This window comes from Alligator sinensis, unplaced genomic scaffold (genome assembly GCF_000455745.1).
Source record: "Alligator sinensis unplaced genomic scaffold, ASM45574v1 scaffold1054_1, whole genome shotgun sequence".
Taxonomy (NCBI): Eukaryota; Metazoa; Chordata; order Crocodylia; family Alligatoridae; genus Alligator; species Alligator sinensis.
The window spans coordinates 1,071,917-1,075,293 of NW_005842480.1; the positions used below are offsets into that span (position 1 = coordinate 1,071,917).

The following is a 3,377-nucleotide window of genomic DNA, read 5'->3' on the forward strand; positions in this document are numbered from 1 at the left end:
TTAATGGCCTTCCTGCTCTAACAGGGACGTTTTTTCCTGGTCTCCAACCTACACCTACCTTACTGCAACTTCAAGCCACTGATAAATCCCAGCACGCTGGAAAACGTCTGCCCCAGCTGTCTCCCCCCGGGGCTGGGTCTGCTCCTAAGGCAGCAGCTCTCCACCTCTCTAGATTCAAGGCCTCCCTTAGAAAGTGGCAGCTCTTAGTTTTCACTCGTTTTCTTGGCTTGCGGAAAAATACTAAGAGCAACTTTTCAGTTGCAAAGAGCTCAGAAAGCCCACAGCAAAGTTCCTGTTTGGGTCCATCTTGGGAATCCCATTTGCACAGTGCTAACACGGCATGGCACCAACACGACACCCTTGAAAGGATCCTGCGGCAACCCCCGCTTGAGAGTCGCTGCCCTTAGGTCTTGCTTGCTAAAGCCCTGCTCCCTGCCTCTCCCCGCTGCAGGCTCATGGAGAAGAATAAGCGGGATCGGCAGATGGCCAACAGGCGCAACTGAGCCAGCCGGGGGGCTCTCCGCTGCGGGGGAGCCCGGGGATTCCCACCCACAGGAGATCCAGCCCTCGATCCCAGCCATCCCCGGACAGTCCCCTCTTCCATCTGGCTCGCTGCCCGTCGCCCTGCATTAGTCGGGGGGACGAGACCTCGGCTGCAGGGAGCACAGGACCCGGAGCGACCTGGGCTTGGTTTGGGAGCTCGGGAGCTGCCAGCACCTCCCCTGATGTAACACCCGGGTGTCTCGAGGGGCTCAGGCAGACACCGAGGATGCCGGGAGCAGCAGCCCTGGGGTCCAAGCCACCGTGCAGTCTGGATCTACTCCCACCACACCATCAGTTTTAAAGGCTTCCACCATTGCTGGAGCACCAGGGTGATAGGAGCATGGCAGGCGGGGATGTCTCAGGAGGTCCAGAGCTCTCATTGCCTATGGGTCAAGCAACGGCTGCAGCTCTGTGGTCTCAGCTTTGCAGAGATGCCTGGACCTTGGTGGGGGGGGCCCTCAGCAAGGCCAGGTTGAAAGAGCAATGGTCAGCTCTGGCCCACTCGAGTCCCCCCTCGCTTCCATGAGCTCCCTGGGTGCCCGGTGCTCGCTGCAAGCCTGGCATTTGGCGCTGAGCGTCACGTGCTGCAGCCCTTTCTGCATCTTCCAGGGCCCTAGGACAGCTGTGACCCCCTGCCGCTGCTCACAGGGGGCCTGTGGAGCTGCCCCAGAGACTGCGGTGACAGGCATGTGCTGTGGGGCAGGTACCGTGCCCCATCCCTGCCAGCCTGTGTCTGAGTGGCGGAGAGCAGGAGCCTCCAGGGCTGGGGAGGGCGGCTTTCCAGACCCCGCAGGAGCAAGGCAGGCCCCTTCCCCGCCTTGTGACATCCATGGGAATCCCAGCCGGGCGCTGCTCCTAGCTGGTGCCATCCCTCTCCCACGTGCTTCCCATGCCTTGGGGATGGGGCAGCTGTGGAAATCAGTATCATGAGAGGCACAGAGCAATGCCAGGATCCAACAGTGAAGAAGGAGCGGCGACAAGAGCAGGAGCCCAGCATCCAGCAGGTTTAACATGGCTCATTGTGCGCACATGGGCCAGGCCCAGGACAGCACCATGATGCTGGGCAGGCAGGGACCAGGGGCCCTCGAGGTGGGGAGGCTGCACACTGTGCCCCGAACTGTCTGCTCCGGGGGCTGGGGGCAGCAGAGGTAGAAGCGGGGCCACGGAGGGAGCTCTCCGGGCATCCAGCACAGCAGGAAGATTTGTCCCTGGAGCTCCCCTGGAAACAGCTGGGCTCCCTTTCTGCCACGTGTATATAAGGCAGAGGGCTACGCGTCCCAGCCAGACACAGGCCATGAGCAGGACAAACATCCTGCATGAGGTCTGCCCAGGACAGGGGCTGGGAGGAGGTCGGGAACAGGGGCTCAGTGTGCGGCAGCAGGGAGGTTACCCTGGCACTGGGCACAGGGTGGGAGAAGGAAGGGGAGGGGGGTCCGGCCAGGCCAATAAAGGGATCAGTTCAGCGACGATCCCCGAGTCCCAGCACAAGCAGCTATGTTCAGCCAAGCCAGCGTGCTCTGGGGAGGTACGGCAGGCAAGTCCATCCTCTGCATGGAGCTGCTAGGGAATAGCTGCCACCTACCACCCCAGAGCTGGCTGCATCTCAGGGAGAGCCCTGGCACGACAGCAACGGGGATCAGAGCTCCACTGCACAAGCAAGTGGTGACAGACTCTCCCTCCCCTAGGACCTCACGGGGACAGGGAGAGAGGCCCGGAGAGGAAGGGACATGCCCAGGGGCACTCAGCAAGTCAGTGGCAGAGCCAGAAAGACCCCAGGTATCCTGAGCTCCCCCAGTGGTCCGTGTCAGCCCATTTGAACGGGCAACAGCGGAGGTGTCTCAGGGCCAACTCCAGCCCCGGGGGTAAACACGAGCTGCTGCCGTTGTGCCCCGTTACACCCAGGCTGTCAGCCCCAACCTCCGTCTGGCCCACGCGGAGGGGAAGGGCGGAGGTTAGAGGCAAGGGGCTGCCCTGGGACAGGGAGCTGGCACCCCCAGGGTGTCAGTCAGCCTGGGGGGGCTTGGAGCTGGTCAGGGAAGGGGGCCCGGGCAGCAATATCAATGAAGCACAAGGCAGCCCAGCGCCTGCCGCGGCTCCGGGCAGGCAGGGCTCAGGCCTCTCGCTGTCAGGGCCATGCCGGGGGACGGGGCGTCTGGCTGGGGATCGGGCGTCCTGCCGGGGGATCCGTGTATTCTTTGTATGAAAATAAATCTATTTAGCCAATATTTATACACACCGGCTTCACAGGCCTCATTTCTGCCAGGTTATCTATTGCCCCGTTCCCCGCTCTGGGGTGGGGGAGGCAGCAAAGGGAACCTCCTTGCAACTTGCTCCAGATGTTTTCCAACAGCTGTCTCCAGCCGGGCAGCTGGTCACTCAGGACGGAGAGTCAAAGGTGTCTGGACACGGGGCCAGACTCGCCGCCCCATTGCCTGCCGCTGGCTCCCCAAACCGGGGCAGTGGGTAGAGCACCCGCATTCCCCCGCCCGCCTGCCCCAGGGGCTGCCACCAGCGTCCCCATCCTGGATCAAAAGCCGGGCACCCGAAACCTCCCTCCGCAGCCACGGCCAGGGGGGGGTAGCAGGTGGGCGGCTTCACGAGCCATGCTGCTCGCTTTTCCCCTCCACATTATTCAGGCAGCTGTTGGGGCTGTGGGGCACTGGGCAAGGGAGTCATTAGGGGGCCCTTAGTGGTACTTGGGGAATATTAACCCGCCACACTTGTATCCTGGATCTGTTTAATGGTCTGTGGGGGGAGTCGAGCGCTAAATGCAAACAGAGCCACTTCCCTGCAAGAACCCCCCCCGCCCCCCCCACAAAATGTTTGTTGCAAAC

General features: G+C 62.2%; 1 protein-coding gene across 2 annotated transcripts in view; it reads left to right on the top strand.

Moving 5' to 3' along the window:
• LOC102368895 (1-phosphatidylinositol 4,5-bisphosphate phosphodiesterase gamma-1-like) overlaps positions 1-2,786 on the top strand; it is a 57,215-nt gene extending 54,429 nt beyond the window's left edge. For both annotated transcript variants that reach the window (XM_014523391.2, XM_025212739.1), the window contains exon 32: positions 452-2,786. In XM_014523391.2, coding sequence (XP_014378877.1) covers positions 452-503 — 52 coding nt within the window. In that variant the 3' untranslated portion in view covers positions 504-2,786. The remainder of the gene's footprint in view (positions 1-451) is intronic.
• The last annotated feature ends 591 nt before the right edge of the window (positions 2,787-3,377 follow it).